General features: G+C 36.4%; 2 protein-coding genes across 4 annotated transcripts in view; one reads left to right on the top strand and one right to left on the bottom strand.

Annotated features, from left to right (window-relative positions):
• Window positions 1–2258: 2258 nt before the first annotated feature.
• Window positions 2259–5034, bottom strand: LOC127968158 (THO complex subunit 7 homolog). The gene is made up of 8 exons (XM_052569107.1): window positions 4286–5034; window positions 3601–3721; window positions 3355–3482; window positions 3168–3254; window positions 3002–3059; window positions 2783–2849; window positions 2617–2686; window positions 2259–2466 (listed from the first exon to the last, which is right to left on the bottom strand). The coding sequence occupies exons 1-8, from the start codon at window positions 4302–4304 to the stop codon at window positions 2408–2410; spliced, it is 609 nt and encodes a 202-aa protein (XP_052425067.1). The 5' UTR covers window positions 4305–5034; the 3' UTR covers window positions 2259–2407.
• A 40-nt stretch (window positions 5035–5074) lies between these two features.
• The window catches only part of LOC127968156 (ataxin-7), a 30677-nt gene continuing 18370 nt past the window's right edge, over window positions 5075–17381 (top strand). Inside the window, exons 1-5 of one of the 3 annotated variants that reach the window (XM_052569103.1) lie at window positions 5075–5597; window positions 5693–5726; window positions 7169–7259; window positions 11777–11986; window positions 12147–12215. In XM_052569103.1, the coding sequence (XP_052425063.1) occupies window positions 11785–11986; window positions 12147–12215 (271 nt within the window). In that variant the 5' untranslated portion in view covers window positions 5075–5597; window positions 5693–5726; window positions 7169–7259; window positions 11777–11784. Of the gene's footprint in view, window positions 5727–7168; window positions 7260–9587; window positions 9652–11776; window positions 11987–12146; window positions 12216–17381 lie in introns of all 3 variants that reach the window. The other 2 variants (XM_052569105.1, XM_052569104.1) reach the window with 2 other exon arrangements.

Consider the following 17381-nt stretch of genomic DNA (forward strand, 5'->3'; position numbering starts at 1 on the left):
GACCCTGCTATCAACCAGTAAAAAAGCGATTGGGAAATTTACTTGCCAGAGATGCAGGCCACGACATTTCAAGCTGAGAAATGCAACACATTCAGAGATAAAACTGGCAAAGCTCAGTTACTTCACATAGGGAAATGTGCAGGAAAATAGAGCAATTGTTCATCAGACTGCCTTATGGGTGAAAGGATCACCAATAGTGGGTCATTCTGACCTAGTCCTGATCTAATGTTCCCATGTTCCAGCACATTGGTTTCTTTTCATGTACACCTCAGTGGCGTTACCATAACGATGGAAAGATGTGTCACGGCATGTTATAGTAGCTCTCAGGAAGACACGCTCTATCTTTTAGAAAGAAAGAAAAGGACGACCTGGAGTTGCATTTACTGCTAGAAAAGTAGAGAGTGCAAAAAGAGAGTGTCTGGTGAAACACAGGTACAAGATAGATTAGTTTTGTTACCTCTGGGCATTTAAATTACTTTAAAAACTAACTGTGACTGAAAAAAAGTTGTGCAGCTTTAACACACTCCTATCAGAATATGTAGTTTATCTCAGGATGCAAATGCAGATTTTCACATTGTGTCATTCTAGTGGCAAACCTGGCTTTTTGTTTGCCTGTATGTTCAAGAGGAAATAATGATCCCCTTTGATCGAATGACACTGACGCATTGTAAAACGAGGAAAAGTGATCGATGTTTTCATACCTTTTTTGATTGGCCCATTATGACTGAAGCCCTTGGCCAAACATCGTCAAGTAGAGGCATCCCACATGACAATGAGAGTATGCTGGGAACGTTTTGTTTACTCGCAGAGACAAAATGCTCCCTATATCTTTCAATCTGAGTCTGAGTCATCTGGCTCCCATGTGTCTTCCTGAGAGCTGATCTCCATTTCCTTAGGGCAAGGGGAATTTGGCTGTGTAGACATTTTAAATCTGAAACCCAATTAGAAGCACTGCAGCTGACTGCTGGGACTCCACTAGATTATTCATAGGATGTGATAGAAAGCGTAACGCTCTACTGTTCTTTACATCTCACTTTGTGCATTCAGAGAAACACAGCTCAGCTGTAATTAGTCAGTGGAAATCCGATATCATGCATTCGGTAGCCTTTACCTGTTTTGAATAAACCATATAATAGAGATAAGCCTCTTAACCGTGATATTGCAGATGAGTGCAGAAATTGACTTCACACTATCCCTCAGTCTTGAGTGTGAGCTCTGTGAATTAAGACAGCTATGCAGCTCTTCCTTTACTTCACTCTTGGCCTATATGTCACTTCATATCTGCTGTCAGATATGTAGAGTACATCTGCACAGCATAAAAACAGCCCCAATGTCCACACTGTTCCCTCACTGCACGTCTGAAAACATCAAACTCACTCAGACACTGCACTTCAGAGTCCTCCTGCAAGACTTGCTAACACTGACCTTCCGCTTGTCATGAGGGAGATTTCTTCGTTCTGAGCATTTAAACCTGGTCATTAATAATAAAAGTAGACTTTAATAGGTATAACTTAAACATTTTGGACAGACAGCCAGACTTAAAAGGCATTTAGTTTTAGTGAGTCATGTTCTTTATTGTAGCAGCAGCGACATCTGTTGGTTAATGTACGTTACTCACGAACAAATTTCTTCCTGTAAAATATTTCGCCTTGTGTGATTGTGCTATATTTCTTTAAAATTAATTTAGTTCCAGACATAGGTTCGGAAGGGGCCTTATCATTCATCGCTACGAGTGTACACTACCAGTCAAAAGTTTTTGAACAGTACGATTTTTTATGTTTTTTTTTCTGCTCACCAACCCTGCATTTATTTCATCCAATGTACAGTAAAATTGTTAAATATTTTTACAATTTAAAATAACTATTTTCTATTTGAATATATTTTAAAATGTAATTTATTCCTGTGTTTTCAAACTGAATTTTTAGCATCATTAGACTGCTTCATAAATGATTCTGATTTGGTGTTCAAAAACATTATTATTATGTTGAAAACAGCTTTCAGGTTTCTTTGATGAATAGAAAGTTCAGAAGAACAACATTTATCCGAAATGGAAAGCTTTTATAACATTATAAATGTCTTTATCATCATTTTTTTTCATTTTAAAGCATCCTTGCTAAATGAAAGTATTAATTAATTAATTAAGCCTCTGGATTAAAGGGCACGATATATGATTACTACGCATACAGTATTTGTTCAAAGATGCTTTATCTCAAACCTTTACCTAGAAGGGGTCATTTGTTAAAATAAAACAACTTGGATTTAGTTTATAAAGAAATCACTTTAATTCTGTACATCACCAACATCAAAATAAGAGACTGAATTTAGAAAACAAGTTAATTAAAAATTTAATGAAATAAAAATAACAGGATGATAGGTACATCTCCAGAAAAGCTGGAAAATTGTTAGTCTAGTCTCCATTTTCCATCGAGCTCTCCTGGGTATCATCACTATCCATCTTCTCATCATCTAAAAAGATAACCAAACACAAATTTAGACCACAAAACAGGAAATGATTACAACCCGATTGGAACTTAAACTAATAGTTGGTAACTGCAAAGCAGTTTAGAATCAGTGTACATCTGGGGCGTCTAGCCTTTATTCTTTTGAACTACTTACTCTCCAAAGTCTGCTGAAGTTCCTGGATGGTGGTGAGAAGGACATGGAACTGTTTCTTACGAAGTTCCAACTGAACATAGTTAAAAAAAAAAAAAATCAGAGTAAATATTTAAGCATATGCTGGTGTATTTCTACAAAAGCATCAAGAAATTCCTCATTCTCTTACCTTGTCCTCCACATTCTCTTTGATGTGTGAAAGCTGCTGAAGCTCTTTGTCTAAAGCCTCAAGCTGCCTGCAGAAATAAGATCACAAAAATACTTCAACAACTGGTGGGTCGATATACATCCTGATTGTCATTTTTTTAATAAAGGATATACAGATTTAATACATAGTGAACATGCGAATACAGATGTGATTTGACCTTCACATGAATTTCAAACCTACTTTAAGGTCTCATGTCTGTCTGGATGTTGCTTGATAACTCTGGCCAAGGCATCATACTCTACAAATGAGAATTAGATTAGAAAACACCAGAAATAAGTGATAAAACAGAGCAGAAAACAATAAAAAGGACAGAATGTCAGTTTTCTCCAAAGAAGCTTTACTGTACCTTGGCGGTTTTTTCGTATCCTTTTAGCTCTCTGGATCTCCTTTTTGCACTCTGCAATTTTTTCATGAGCTGAAGTTATACTTTTCTCTATATTGAAGGGAAGAAACCAAAATATTTGGCTGAGCAACTCAACAAATCGTAATGATACCTGACATAGCCACACAGGCATATCAACTAAAGGTTTTACCGATATCTACATAGATTGCTTCATAATTCTCCATTTCTTTCAGGTTCATGTCATACACAAGCAGGGTTTTCCCCATGGAGAATTCACACTGAGCCAAAGATGTCAACATCCTCTGATACTGTGAGAACCTGCAGCAACAGAGACAACCAAGTCATTATGCATAAGGCTATGGTAACTACTCTCAGTACAATAAGGTACATTATAAGACATAAGAGAGATCACCGATCATAATAAGAGTTTATTTACCCTTCCTCTGGTGAGAAATTGGAATGACACCATTTAGTAAAGCTCTTCATGAGCACATTAATGCGCCTATCATCTCCAGCTCCATCTCCATCGATAAGAAGACGCTTCCGAATAACCTCATCTGTGGAAGGATACAGACACAGATACCATTTAAGAAGCACTGTTGAAGCTTACTACACAACAAACCACATAAAACAGCTCAAGCTCTAAAATGCATCATATCAACAAATTTGGTTGGAGTATAGTTAAAGTTTGAATCTTCTAGCATGTCAGTCACATAAAATGGTCAAGAACACCGTCGCTGACTGTCGTGGATCAAAGAAATCTTCCAAGAAAGTAAAACATCTAAACTTTAAAAAAAAATTGATTTTTAAAATATAAGTTTGGCAGACTGTATAAAATTATTTAATTTAATAACGCGTCTTCTAAATAACTAGATGTAAGTATGAATATCTGTGTGTGTGTGTGTGTGTGTGTTATCCATACACACACACACAAACAAACAACAGAGCATCAGTTTTAGCATATCACATGGCTAACTAGCTATAATTCTTCATATTGATCTCAATTTTAATTGAGTTCTTTTACAAAAACGCATACACCGGAGCACCGTTATAATAAATCACAGTGATTTGCCACGCAACGTACAAACACCAAAAATACACATAAACAAAGAAATCCTTACCATCAGTGATGCTACCCATTCTCCAAAAAGGCACACTGAACTTCAACTGATTGAAAAAAACTTTATTGATACGCGCGAACGGACACTCAGAGCATCAGAGCCCCGCCTCTGTTGCGAAGCAAACGAGACGGATGAACCCTCCGACCCCACAAAACGAATCACAGCAGTTTCCTAAATTGCAAGGTTTATTTCAACCGTTAACGAAGTAATTTAGAAGTAGTGGGTAAATTGCTCATTCACACGTTTCAAAATTATTCGTGTGATATCCAGAAGTGTTGGCAGTTCAATAGATGTTGACAGTGGTGGAAAGTCTGAATCATTTCCGAGAATCGGTTCATTAGAACAGTTATTTTTAAAGACCCGTTAAAAAGCAATTCAGCAATTATTTTACGACATAACAACGCCGGATATGTGAAACATGCTGTTCTCGGTTCAGACTCAGAGTGACTTATTCAAACTTATTCTCCGAAAGATCCGATTCAAAAGTTTCACGAACCGTTTCAGCCTAAATGTCCAGGTTTCTCTCATCAGCAAAGTCATTTCACAATTGTGCGCAAATGACTCTTTCAAACGTGAGAAACTCTTGCTATATAAGTCAAGTAGTTTTTGACAGTGTGGTCGTAGGTCCGCGAATCGGTTCATTCAAATCAGTTTATTTTAAGAACTGTTTAAAAAAGAACGATTGATTCAGCTCACAAACAAAGTAATTTAGAACATCAAAAAATATTCATTAGTATAATATACATTCCGAAACTTGATTATATTCATATCAGCTAAGTTATGTTTCGGTTCTTGGTTCATAATTCTAAAGGTGTCGGTTGCACTGCGAATCGAATCGGTTTAGTGATTCACAAATCGCGACAGTATATCCCTAACCGGCAAGGGTTTATTGTCGTTGTGATGATGCCAATATCATTTCAAATTTGTGTCGCCTCTGATTAGTGTGTTTTAACTTCCCCAAATGTATGTAAAAGCGTTAAAGCGAAGTGCAGTAGCAGGCTGTGTTTCAAAACCCATTGAACCGACTACCTAGACCTACACAGCCTATTTGGGCAGCGAGGGCGCGTCTGGGACGCTTGAAAAGCTGATACGAACGCGTCCCGACTGCGCAAACGACTCACAAAAACAAACGGGAGCGTTGCAAGTGCACGAACGACGCCCAGAAATGCTTCTAGGCAGGCAGCGCGGTCGTTTTTGACACACCACCATAACGTCCAGTGACAGGCGTGCACGGTGCATGCGTGCTGCTGGAGTCAGTCAGTGACGTTCTTGTCCCAGAATGCTGCCTGGTAAACAGACATGGAAGCACCTGGTAAAGACCTCCACAGTCACTGAGCACTGCACTCGCTCTTTGAACTGATCTTCATTTCCAATACGCCCTAAAGCCTGCGCCTTTGTTCTCTCTAGAGCTCAACCGGGACCTCTGAAGTCCAGGGCACTGGTAAGAGAACAATGATGACATCGAGATCAGCTGCTAATGTGTCTGTTCTGCCAGTTAGCCAGTTGCATGCTACAGCAGTGCCACCAATGGCTGGCTTCAGCTTCTCAGTTAGCGAGGAAGCTAAACCTGATGCCGTCCCCCTCCCCCTCTTATGTGTGTAACCTTTTATTTTGGTGATTTAATACTAAAGTTTACTTAGTTCGATTCGCTCTATGACAAAGCCGCTGTGTTTATTCCTTACGGAAAAGTTGTGGGAGCCATTCTAATGGCATTATTGCTTTCACTTTCCCAAGTGCACTTGCTCATTTGAAGTTATCTAGTGGATGCAAACAAGTGGACAGGGCTAGAAACGAACAGAGCTGTAAGCATAATTTTAATTAGTAAACATTTAACACTTGTAAAACTTCAAGGACATGACATTTTGCATTGGCTCTCAAAGTCGAAAATTAAAATTTATACAAAAAGGGAATGATTGAGGAGAGGAAAATTAGGGCTGTTTACAGAGTCTGCCAACCTGCTTTTAACACTTAGCTCCTAAATATTTTAAATCAAGTCTTATTTTATAGGTATATGGTTTTCACGTAGTTTCATATATAATAAAATGAATCATATATAAAATAGCAAGTTTGACTGTTTCTTCAAATTAAAATCTCATGTAGCACACAAAGCTATTGTAGTAATGCATGCTAAATTTGGAATATTAATTGTTTTTAGTTTAAATCTATGCACCCCCTGTAAGGTGTTGACCAAGAGTGGCTGTGTTTGTGCTGGAAACTGCAATTCTTGTATAGTTCTGTAGAATAGAATCTAAGTTATAAATCAGACTCCATTTCTCTCATACTTATACTCAACGCGTAATGCATTCATCACTTTCCGTTGACACAAACAACAGGCTGATAGTCATCCAATTAACATCAGAATGATGCATCTTGTGCATATCTGTTATTTTCTCTCTGTGTTTTGAAATTACTCATGTCTGTTATAATTTATTCAGTATGGACTTACTCTGAAAATACGTACCAGAAACATTTTTTATTTGCATAAATGGATTGTAGTACAGTCATGGAGTGCAAATTCTGCTTATTTTATACTATTAAATAGGTAATGAATTTGATGTTGCACTGAGCATATGCTAGAAAGTCAAAACATTTTCACTGGTTGCTTTCTATCCTTGAGACGGATTATCAGGCTGTCAACTGAAGGGCTCTCAGATAGTTAGCCGGGGATAGTCGTTATTGGATTGGATTACTCTGTAGCTACGGGCTTCTCCATAAGAAGATCTTGAGCTAGTAAAAACTGTAGAGAAGAAAGCCACGGGCCTTAGGCTCCTCTGTCAAAAAAAAACAAAAGGGCTAATTCCCTAAACTGTGATTATTATACACTGATTATTAAAACAATGCTGTTAACATTAATCTACCCCTTCATCTGTTTCCTTGCTACAGATTCCCTCACCAGTGGCAGTCTGGAATCACCATAGCTGATGAGGATCTACTTGACTTGACCAGTTTTGTTGCAATTTTTACTTTTGACAAGGTATGAAATAATATTATGTCAAAAATGTGATATATGAATATATCACTCTAGGTTTTATTTGATTAAACTTAAGGGCATATTTTATTCATTTCACAATTTCTAAACATATTCCTTTTTAACAACTCGTCATATTTAGTCCATTACAAGTATTACTATGTCTACAAAAAAGGAATAGTTCACCCACAAACTAAAATTTGCTGAAAACGCCCTCGCCCTCATGCCATCTAGATTTGTTTCTTTATCAGAACAGATTTGGAGTAATTTACAGTCCCTCCAGGATTTCACTATTTTTTTGTGTGATTTTCACATTCGAAATGATAAAGATTTTGCTGTGGCTTTTCTCAAAATTTGTGATGAAATTTGCGGCATGTTTAATTGTTTTGCAGTGAAAATATACCACAGAGAACATTCTTCTAACACTGTTAAGACTTTTCTGACTTCGAGAACCACTGTAGGTCTCCAGACTAACATTTGAGGACACTAGCACAGGTGCCATCAAGTTCTACAGAAGGTGGCACCAGCACCTGACAGTAAAGTAAAGGATGCATTTACATATGCAAGATGTATTTTTAAGAGTGCTTGTTCATCTGCAGTACGTCTCTAAGATGTTTCCTGTCAGATGTCAAATAGAGATTTATTAGAATGCATGTAAACTACTTCTGAGACGTTTATCAGAGTACACAGCAGAGGATTCCCAGATCTTTAGCAGACATCTTACACATGTGATAAATATATTACATCTCATAAAATGTACTTTTATAACTGTCATTCATAATGTCTAAATTTAATTTAATGAATACAAAAATATATAGGCTATATTATGGAGTGGAAATGGCCTATAAGTACTTCTCTTTAGCAATCTACATCTACATACCTTTTTTTATTATTATTTTTAAATAAGTGTTTGCTTTCCTACATTATAAAACTTTTTAAAAGTTTTATACATGGGGGAAACCTATGAAGGATGAACAAATATCATCACATTATAAAATAACTTTATAAAATTTGTTTATGCTTAAAGCATTGAGGTGCTGGGAAAAGTTGTGTGCAGCATTTAAAATCACTCGAAAACATTAAACCATTTCTGCCACAAGTTGTTCCTGTGGTTTTACTGTTAAATCCATGGTGAATGGTGGAGATTTTGTGTTTATTGAACAATGTTTTTCCTGGTTTCCACATCAGTGGCATTTGTTCTGATAGCTGTAGCTTTAACCGTATTCTTCGCTGAATTTGAATGCTTCTCACAAGATTTAACAGAGATGTTAATGATTCTGTGGGGAATTCGACTACTTTCTTCACTGTACGGTGTCACGTGATCGAGATCCAATGTAGCTCTTGTAAATCGGTCATGATGAGAACGCAAGGCCTTTCTGTGACTGAATTCACATTGCGATGACGTCACGGGACGCTTCTAAGCCCAAATTACGCTGAAAATTTTTGGCAACTATGAAAATATGCAATCTTTTGTGAAAATTGCAGACAAATTCTTGATTTTGCAATAAATTCAGCAATCGCAAAATCACGAAATCCTGGAGGGACTGAATTTAGCTTTGTCACTTTCTTACCAAAATAATCCTCTGCAGTAAATGGGTGCCATCAGTACAAGACACTTCAGTCAGTCAATTCATATCTCATGAAGAAAAAAAGCTAAGTCTTTGTAAGAAAAAAAATCATAATTAAGAAAAGTTTATTTGTTGCTTATGGGTGAAATTTCACAGTACAGATTTATCTGCTGATTCAGACGAGACAACTTTTTCACTGGAGAAAACAATATTATGAATAGATGACTCATTTTCAACTTGAAGCAACAAAACATCTTGATGGATTTGTTTCTTGCAAACACACTGCATTTCACTTCACAAGCCATTAATTGATGAACAGGAGTCATGTGGATACTTGTGGATCATTTTGATGTTTTTACCAGATGTTTGAACTCTCAGTTTGTAAGTAATGCTAAATTTCTCCAAATGTGTTCCGATAAGTAAACAAAAATCTTGGCTTGCCTGAGGGTGAGTAAGTTTCAGCAAATTTTCATTTTGGTTGAGCTGTTCCTTCAATGGACTATGACAGTAAATTGTTAGTAGATTCATATTGTAAAACTGTAGTCTAAAAAAAAAAAAAACCCACGGTTTAAGGACTAGAATACACTCAAGCAGGGAAAATAGAGTAAATCCTATTAATCAAAAATTTTTTGCAGTAGGTGTTCTGCATATCGTATAAACTGTGCTTAACACATTAGGCAATGACTGCATAAAGCACACATTTGACATGAAGCTATTTTGCATCCGATTAAAACCTGTCTGCTTCTATTATCTGTTCTTATTCTAGACGAATTGCCCAGACATACTTGATTGTATATGAGACACATTCTTGCAAGTGGCGAAATGGCTAAGTATAGCCTAGAATTTATTTGCCATTGTCTGTGCTCCAAAATGTGATTCATAACATATGGCTAATCAGAGTACATTAATTTTAGAGCACGCAAAAAGTGTGGACATTTTTTGTTGATGCTTAATGACATAGTTTTTAATTACACATCTAACTTTATCAACCAGATTGTGTTTGTGAAAATTTGCAAAGTTTGGCAAAGATTTGCAGCAATGGTGCAACTGAATCAGACTGTTATTTAGATAAATTACTGTGTTGAAAATCTAGATATGATAATACCAGTGTGACAAAACAATGCTCAGTGCATCAAATGATTAATCCATGACTGTTATTAAAATAGCCTGCCAAATGCACAATTTATTTATTTTTATTTTTATTTTATTTTTTTACCTTTTTCATTCTTGATTTTTTTTTTTTTTTTTGTGAACAGATTTGTTTTGTTCCTTGGATAGGCCTGATGTAACAAACTGCATGCATTTAAAAAAAAAAATCTTGAAAGTCCTTTTGTGTTTTATTTCTGGTCACAAATGTAACCAGCGGGATACTACAGAGTCTATTTATTCATCAGTTTGCTGAATAAGATCCATTAGAAAGTTGCAAACAATAAGCACTTCTTGTCAAAACGGAATGATGATCCAAGAATAAAAGCATGTTTCTTTCAACTTTTACTTAGCTTTTTAATGTAACTGTGAATCAGCCACAATGGGACTCTGGGTTTTCTTACTGGTCATGAGTGTGACCATTGTCATGTTTACATGTAGTGTTAACATGTTTTAAATGAAGTAATCTTAAAGGGTTAGTTCACCCCAAAATGAAAATTCTGTCAATAATTACTCACAATTTACAGTCTCCCGCCATTTTAGAGAGTATCAAAACACATAAATACACTTTCCCCTAAGCATAAACACTGCTGATTATGTCGAATACGCTCTTGGATGCTCTCCAAAATGACGTAACTCGGCGGAGAAGAATTGTTGAATAAATTGTTATTTTTGTTTTCTTTGCATACAAAATGTATTCTCATAGCTTCGCAAAATTTAAGTTGAGCCACTGATTTCACATAGACTGTTTTACCAATTTTCTTAATACATTTCTGAACCTGGGAACAATACAGTTTTGTTGCTGTCTATGGAGATTGAGAGAGCTCTCCGATTTCATAAAAAAATTCTTAATTTGTGTTCTGAAGATGAACGAAGGTCTAATGGGTTTGGAATGATATGAGGGTGAGTAATTAATGACAGTATTTTCACTTTTTAAATTAACATTTTATTCACCCTCGTGGTTTTCCAAACCTGTAAGTGGTTTCTTTCAAAATTATTTTGAAGAATGTAATCAAACCATTGACTTGAGATTTTGGGTGAGCTATCCCTTTTATGATGCAATAATAATAATAATAGACCGTTTAAAAATAATCTAAATATTTAAGTATGTCTTAGATATAGTAGTTGTATCTGTAATAATTGTTTCACGTGCTTCCTTTCAGGGGATAAACTGAAATGAAACAGCTCTGGTCTTGTGACTTGTGTCATGCAAAAATGATCACATGAAATCAAAACAGTCTGCATTTTGATTTCTAGCTGATAACTGTATAAAACACAGACAATATATTTTAGACCCCTCAATCTAAGAAAACAACAACCAAAAAAAACGCCACATATTGGTCAGAAATAGTACTGGGGGGATTAAATAGGTTAGCATTTGTTGTAGGTCAAACAAAGTCGTTCAAAGGAGCAGGCGTCATGTTTTTCTCAAAAGTAGGATCTTATTTATCATCCAGTGGCTGGTTTTCTTTTTTGTCTACGTCGGTATTAGACAATTGATTCACCTTTTAAATGGAAACCTATAATATGTGTGACGGCATAATATGGTAAACATTTCTCCACACACGCAAGTGAAACCCAGATCTCCTCACTATTAAGCACGTACGCCTTAGCGAAAGAAAGTTTGGAGGTCGTTCTTCAACTTTTATCAGTAATCTGCTCTTAATGTACGTTTCGAGACGCGCCGCCTAGTGCAGCACGCATCAGGGGAACCAAAGACGACTGAATCGCGTATTCGGCTCAATGTCATTCATTGAAGGAATCCGCTCGGCCACCTTAAGCGCTCACTGCTGTGTTGTTACATTGTAGCGGAAAGAATGTCGGAAAGGGCCGATGATGACGTCAGGGGGGGCCAGCAGCAGCAGCAGCGCAGAGCGGCCAGGCAGCTGAAGCAGCGGGGAGAAGCCTCCACAGCAATGGCGACTGTTGCGGAGCGCAGATCCCTGCCTAGTCCTGAAATAATGCTGGGACAGCCTTGGAACAGCTGGGTCGATGCTGTGAAACTCTACGGGAGCGACGGTGAGTTGATCGGCCGCCGTCGGCCATTGCGTTTCAGCGGGCAGCCGCGTCAGATCGCGAGCTTTTGCCCGATTGCGTGCAGTTTTGAAATATTAAGAAACGCGAGAACAAGCCAGCAAGTCTAACTATTTATGTAACTCGATCCAAATCGCTTCCTCAGGTACAGAATTGGAGGAAAGTTTGAAAGAGTGCGGGAAAAATCGTGAAGCCATGAGACTCTGCAGAGACGGTAAGTAGTGTTGCTTTCTCTGGTCAAAGGTGTGTTTTTGTTTTGGTGCTGTGTGTACACTTTTCACTCACCGGCACGCCGTGAAACAAGTGCAGCTGACTTTTGACACAACTACCCATGAAAACTCTGCTATTACGATAGTAACGAGCGTTTAAAACGAGCTCTTGTGTTCGTGTTTACATAGGCAGTTCTGTAGGAACATTAGTTTCTATACAGGTATGAGTTGCATGTTAGAACTTGTGAGTTTGAATTGAAATGAAAAGAAAGTAGCTGAAGTAGAATACATACTATATGTGTGTAATTGCCATACTTGAAATGATATAAATGTGTACTAACAGCTATAAGACATTTGATTAGAAACCTAAATGCTCAATATGTTTGGGTAAATCAACCATTTCATACACTAATTGTTTAGCCTAAATGTCAGAATTATGAAATCTAAATCATATGTAGAATTATATGTTTCTGTACACCTTTTTTAGCTCGTATAATGCTCAGTTCAATGTTTCATATATATTTATTTAATAATTATTCATTAACTAGCTGCTTCAAGTCAAAGTCCTGATCACCCCACTTTTTTTCTTTTTTGGCAGAATTATGAAATCAGAATTATGTAGAATTATACATATTTATTACACTGTATTTTTATTTGTCAGTTGTGGCATTCTGTAAACCATCAGAAACATTGCTGTATAATTAGCCATTCATCTGGGAAACTTTTCTGTATCCCAATAATTCAGTGTTTAATGCATGCATTTGCTCATTTGGTACACTGTTGTAATAAGTAGGGAAATCTGAACATGGAGAGGTCAGGGTTTTCTTTAGTGTTCCTAGCCCCCTCAGCAACCTTTTTGAACTCATATAATTTCAGTTCAGATCAATGTTTCATGTATATTAAAAAAAAATTGTCAACTAGCTGCTTCATGTCGAAGATGATTTTATTTTGCTATAATTAGCAGCCAATTTTGTTAGCTCTTATTTATGTGTGTAACGGTCAAGGTTGTTGTCGATCAGATTTTTTTAAATCCACCTTTTTTAAATTAAATAGGTGTAACAAGCCTATTAGTAACCCCAGCAAAGCAAATTACATCTTACAGTAGATATCTTGGCTGTTCTTATGAATCTCTTTTATGTGGATCATTCTAATAAATCTTAGCTTTATACTTAGTTGCCATGAAGTTTATAAACGTGTCATCACCAGGCCATTTTCTCGTTCCTTTTCTGTTAGTATAGGAAGTGTGAGATACTGTACCTGTCAGGGCATTTATCTAACAGTGCATTTGCTTTGACCAACAATAGAGCTATCATGTGCACCATTGCTTCATTGCACAATTTAGTGTGAATTGGTTACGTCTGGGAAGACCCAAAGTCGTCGCACAGTGATCTGTCAGATATATCAACCTTATGCTTATGTAGGTTGAAAAACAACCCCTTTTTGTCTGTATGGACTGAAATCATTGCTGTTTTTATGTTGAGCTTTAGTTAGTGTTTTCTATTTAAATTAAGATTTAATTTTAAACAGATCTTTTCACAAGTCAGAGTAAAGTCAACACTTCAAACGCATCTTTATTAAGACGTTAGTTTCCGTTTCAGAATTGTTTATGCCTAAAATAGTTATGTGTGAGGATGTATTTAAAGCAGCGTATGTTGTGCTGTATATATGGACGTTATTACTTCTATGCCTCAGCTTAAGAGCAGTACATTTTATTGTATAGTCAGGAACGGGGTGAAAAGAAAATATCCTTAAAACATACATGTATTGTATAGATATAATGTATTCATAATGATTAAGGTGACAGGTCACATAATTTTTTTTAATTTTTTATTTACTCACCTTCATGTTTTCCAAACCTCTATATTTTCTTCTGTAAGATGGAAACTTAACATTTTTTTTGAAAGGGGTTGATTAACAAACCATTTTGATGACCGTTGACTTGACCATTGGTAAAAAAACAAACAGCAAAAACACTGAGACATCTTTCGAAATATCTTCTATTATGTTCAACAGAAGACAGTAATTCAGACTGGTTTGATAAAAAATGTGCGTGAGTAAATAATAGAAAGTTTTTGGGTGAACTGTCATTTTAAAACTTGATTATCAGCTGAAGCTGAAACAGTATTGAAAACATAGACAGGTACAAGGAAGAATATTAGGGTAGAAAATTGAACATCACATTTCAGTTTTCCCTGAATGATCATTAGAGATACTGTATTAATACTAGTGTAACGTTGCAGTGGCAGACTGAGATGCCAGCCTGTTAGTAAAATGAGTTGTACAATTTCCTTGTTTAACTATAATTGTGTCTAAATATGCGGTTTTAGAAAGCTAGTTAAAACCTGAATTAACAAACTAAAGGTATCCACCTAGTGCAGTCACTGATTTGCACTGTTTCTTTTTCAAAATAATCTAATAACTATTTGACTATTATTTCCTAATTATCAATTGTTTATGTAAATGAAATCGAGTGCCTCTGGTTAGAGAAATTTTACTTCAAATTGCCTTTTGTTGTACCTGATTATTTGTTATTATAAGAACCATAAAAAATTATTCTTGACTTGAAGGTCCAGAATAGCTAACCGCGTGTTGAAAAACGAGAAGTTGGTGTCCCACATATTTAATGGCTGTTACACGACAACGCGCTCTTCTCACAGGAGAGATTAACTCTTACTTGCCGTTACAAATAAAGACAAAATAATAAAAAGGCAGCAGAGCGAACTTCTCATCCATAGTGGTTCTCACATAGTCCTTCTCTTAAAAGACTGATCACTTATAACACACACTATATGGTGATGACGTAGAAAGACTACGTGAGAACCACTATGGATAAGAAGTTCGCTCTGCCGCCTTGTTATTTTCAGGTACACCGCACTATAATGTGATGCATGCACAATACGTTTTGGCTGTTACAAAGTCTCCATCCACAAACAGACGTACATCGTCTGCAGATATAAGGTATTTCATTGCACTTTAACGAGTAATCTTAACAGTCTATATGTGCAATATTACAAAGAGCCCTCACTTACTGAGTTAAATGCCACAGTTATGTTAGAACACATCTGATTCTTGTTTCTGTGGTTGTGCATTAGGCTTGTCATGAGACGCGCGGTCCCGAGCGCTGTATGACTGATGCATCAGTTCAATTAAACTTTTCCAAATATATGAATTTACCTGTTTTGAATACTTTATATTTAACATGTTGTTTTATGTCCAATATTAGTGTTAAACTGCTGGACTTTAAATTAAATCTACTATTGATTTTCACCATTGACTGATTCTGCAGAACATTTAGACTGATAACTTCTGTGCGCAGATGCAGCAAATTTGTCACAGGATGCGCGATAAGACAGTTGCGTCCGAATATACAGTATTTTTATATTTACCGTTAGTTTATCAGTATGTTTTAAAGTATATTTTTTCGATTATTGGTGATTCCATAGGCTCACGCACCTGCGCGGTTTAAAACACCAAACAATTTTGCTATGACAAGAACAAAGAGTCTTTCTCTTGCTCCACACATGCACGATAATATTGTGTATCGTCAATCTCACAGGCTGACGATATGATGATCTGAAAAATGACCATATCGCAAAACACTAATGTATATAACATTAACAGATTACCAGTCCTCGTTTTCACTTTCAAAAACCACCTGAACCAGCAGGATCGGAGATATTGTACCTCCAGAAGCTGGTGTTCCCTCAAACACACGCATATAAACAGTGGAACACTATATTTTGCATATGCACAATTGCTGTATGTTAATCAGTGAAAGGTGACTGAATGGAGAGATGTGTGGTGAGGATCTTGCAGCTCTTCATCAGGCGGGGGAAAAGCGAGTGGGGAGGATACACAGACACGCCAGGCGTGGAGTTAAACCTGAGAGTGTGTTCGTGCACTGGGCTTCTAAGAGCTTCTCTACCTAGATTGTTTATCAATGACAATGAAAGGGATGTTTAAATTATCTGCTCAAAGTCTCTATCTCTCTCTTTTCCTGTCGCTCCCTCTCACCTTATCGCCATCTCTGTGTCTCTCTCGCTTTGTCACAATCTCTTTTTCTCTCCCTCTTTTCTGCCTGCTTCATTTTCATATCCATAGCTTTCTTCCGCATCTCCATTCTCTCTCTTTCAGCACATTCTGTCTGTCCTCCACTTCCTCTCAGACCTGAGATGCATGATTAGAAGACACTAGAATATCTGTGGTTTTCATGTCAAGTCAACCCGGCTCTGATGGAGTGAGCGTCTCTGATATGCTGTCATAAGCACGTTGTTGTCTAATGTTGGGATTGATACCCGGAGGAGAGCTAAGGCTCAGATTTTATTTCGATGTAACACCGGAAAGCTCATTTGAAATTTTTAAAGGACACCATCCTCCTCATGTTCTTTGAAATTGATGTTTCTCTCTTTAGGAATCCCTCAAAGCTGTAGTTAAAAATATAGCATGTAACCTTCTGAAAAATAGGTCCTTAAGCTCAACTACCCATTTGCATTTGTATAGTTTGATTGTATGAGAACTATATCTGCATTGTGCTGCCTTGTGTAGTAGTGACTTCCTATTTAAATACACCTTGCCAACTGAGATGACTTGAATGTGCATCAACATCTGTGTTTTTGTGAACATTTCCCACAGAAAAATCCCCACAATATAAATAAAATATAAGACGCTTTTTAGTAAATCATATGAAGTGTATGTATGCATACAATAGATGGGCATCTTTGTTTGGTTGATGCGTTGTGTCTTATTTAATTTAATTAGTTGAACTAACTTAAAGACCTAGTTTCAATAATATGGAGTGTATATACATATAATGTAATACTAAATATATTTATTTATTTTTAAAGAAATGAATACTTTAGCAAGAATGCATTAAATTAATTCAAAGTGACAGTATAAACTTTTGAATAAACATTGTTACAAAAAACTATTTCAAATAAGTGCTATTCTTTTCAACTTTCTATGCATCAAAGAATCCTGAAAATAATTATTATTCCATTAAAATATTAAACAGCACAACTCTTTTAACACTGGTCATAATAAATGTTTCTTGAGCAGCAAATCGGCATATAGAAGGATTTCTGAAGGATCATGTGACACTCAAACTGCGGTAATAGCTGCTGTCGTGCCTTCAAGAAACTAAACTTTGCCATTACAAGAATAAATTAAAATGT

The sequence above is a fragment of the Carassius gibelio genome, chromosome B11 (genome assembly GCF_023724105.1).
Source record: "Carassius gibelio isolate Cgi1373 ecotype wild population from Czech Republic chromosome B11, carGib1.2-hapl.c, whole genome shotgun sequence".
Taxonomy (NCBI): Eukaryota; Metazoa; Chordata; class Actinopteri; order Cypriniformes; family Cyprinidae; genus Carassius; species Carassius gibelio.

Coding starts and splice junctions, on each gene's coding strand:
- LOC127968158 (XM_052569107.1), bottom strand. Junction 3,483..3,600: donor AATTTCTCACCAGAGGAAGG/GTAAATAAACTC, acceptor CTGTTGCTGCAG/GTTCTCACAGTATCAGAGGA. Junction 3,060..3,167: donor GATACGAAAAAACCGCCAAG/GTACAGTAAAGC, acceptor TCTCATTTGTAG/AGTATGATGCCTTGGCCAGA.